Raw genomic sequence first — 2,420 nt, 5'->3', positions numbered from 1 at the left:
TATATATATGTACTGTCTTCGATTAATGTTGTCAGTTTCTCCATTAAAGGTTCGGAGTTTCAGGCAGCACGTAGTTTCAGTACTAAGGCAGCACGCGTGCTTGTGCTGCCTTAGCAACCACTCGCTTGCGTCTGTCCACAACAAATGGCCTATTATACCCAAAACTTGTAGTTTCCCCTATTAATCTGTTTACTATTTTTATTCCTTTTTGTCTTTGACAAAGGATTACCAGATTCTGAAATTTATAAATGACGACACGTGGACGTGCACTTTTTTACGACAGATGACACGTCTCCAACAAAGAACAACGATTGTTTTTTAACCAAAGCAGATACGATTTTAAATATGGGGTCATTCAAGTATTACGAAAGCAGATTTTCAGCCATTTTTGACCTTCCCCCCCCCACTTGTCAGCAAAAGTCAGCAAAACACTGACACCCCCCCCCCCCCCGTCAACAAAATTTCGTCAGCAGCTTAGAATATTTCATATCTTCAAAAAGGGGTGGTTGATGACGTAAGCAACCTTCAAACCCCCCCCTTCCCCCCCTGTCATGAAAAGTCAGAAAATCCTAAACCCCCCCCCCCGATGCTGACGTAATACTTGAATGACCCCTATGAATACAGTGGTTTTTTGTTTTTTTTTCATTCGGGAGGGGGTACTTTTTATTGGACGGTAAATGCAGCCCTTGGTGTCCTCGAGGAGTGTTAATATGTGTAGAAAAATCCCGAAATAATCCCACACTGATGAACAGATTTTTGTTTCACAGTGTATTTTTATTTCTGCAAAAAAAAAAAATAATAATAATAATAACAATAATTAGAACCCTAAAAAAATGAAGACAAAAGGGGAAATTTTCGAAAACATACGAAGACGCACAGAATGACATCAAAAATGAGGATGTCTGGTTACCCTCCTCCTCTCCAGTGTTTCTCAACCTTTCTGAATATCCAAGGACCAGTGAAATAACTGAAACAATTCAACGGACTACTTGCGTCGCGCATATTACGGGACATTCCTCTATTTCTAATTGTTCCGAATTGTTTTATACATTTGTCCCGTTTTTTAACGATGCTTACTTCAATTTATAAATATAGGATGTTTTTATAGCTTATTATGATAATTTACATCTACAAATATTCATTTTACATATTTGTAAGGTGCAACGCTTTTTTCTCAATTTTTCGACGGTTTTAATAGGGGATTTTGTCGACTTATCGCAACGTTTTTGATGTAAATTGGCAATTTTCCCGTATTTTACCGTATTTTTAAGATCACAGTCCCCCTTATTTTTTTTTTCAGTGAAGTATGGTCATATAGTCATTTGAATAAATGGCCGTAAATAAAAAATATTTGTTCACTGCGATTTGTAACACAACCCTTTATTTCACCACCCTTTACCCATTTTTGCAGTAATTAGCGAACTTGTTGGGGTATAGGTTAGAAGGCCTCCTCGTGGTGCAACCCAGTTAACAGTAAATCTTCTTTGTCTTTGTCCTACACCGTATTGAAATATTTTGCTACTAGCATATGTTATTGACCTATTTTATATGAACCCTTCTATATTTACTATTGTTTAGAATTAATAGTCAGTTTACAAGGGATGACCTTTTAGTTGCATAAGACTTTGTATAAACTAAAGAGACGAAAAAGAAGCGAACTTGTCGTAAATTGCATCTTTTTACTACAATTAGTGATATCCCATAATAGCTATTCCCTGCATTTTCCTTGATGATGTATGGTAAACCTAATAATATATAAAGGTTCAATTTTTTTTTTAAATTTGAACCCCCGTATGGATATTATTAATATATATCAATTACAACAAATGAATAATTTTCATTCAGTCAGAATCGAATTTTCAGATCTGCCTCTGGACCACCTTTGTCATCATGATGGTCCGCGGACCATATATTGAAAAACGCTGCCCTACTCTATTAAAATTAATAATGCATGAAGTTAGTATCACATTTGATAGATGGCGGGTATAAACATGATTCTTCATGCGTGTTTTTTTTTCGAGAAAACTATAGGTACATGATAAGCTACGTGTTATCATAACCAACTGATAACAAGTTGGGTTTGATAAAACGGACGAGAACAATGTTATGGTAAAGAAATTATTTTTGTCGAAATGAGAAATGCGAGCGTTCTTAAATCGAGTCTTTATAATTGAGGATACGAACCAAAAGTGATTCCAATGGCTCGTTCGGTCAACACATACTTGCTGTAAGTCTTTAATTACAATTCATGTATTAATCGAGTTTTGATAACGAGTTGTTCAACATCACCTGCTTTTCTCCTACATTTTTTAGATACGTAGGGATGACTATTTAGAGAACTGGGAGAGATTCTAGATTTTTCTATATTTTTCTTCAAAATTCGATTTGTAGTCAAACTTGTTATATATGTCAGTGAAACC

General features: G+C 35.5%; 1 protein-coding gene across 1 annotated transcript in view; it reads left to right on the top strand.

Moving 5' to 3' along the window:
• The first annotated feature begins 2,066 nt into the window (after positions 1-2,066).
• The window catches only part of LOC149081816 (toll-like receptor 9), an 84,625-nt gene continuing 84,271 nt past the window's right edge, over positions 2,067-2,420 (top strand). The window contains exon 1 of the mRNA XM_089235595.1: positions 2,067-2,227. Coding sequence (XP_089091721.1) covers positions 2,199-2,227 — 29 coding nt within the window. The 5' untranslated portion in view covers positions 2,067-2,198. The remainder of the gene's footprint in view (positions 2,228-2,420) is intronic.

Source organism: Pholcus phalangioides, unplaced genomic scaffold (assembly GCF_987345545.1).
Source record: "Pholcus phalangioides strain wild (caught in Gottingen) unplaced genomic scaffold, Ppha-v1.0 ptg000009l_1, whole genome shotgun sequence".
In the NCBI taxonomy this organism is placed as follows: Eukaryota; Metazoa; Arthropoda; class Arachnida; order Araneae; family Pholcidae; genus Pholcus; species Pholcus phalangioides.
This window is presented reverse-complemented; position numbering and strand designations above follow the sequence as displayed.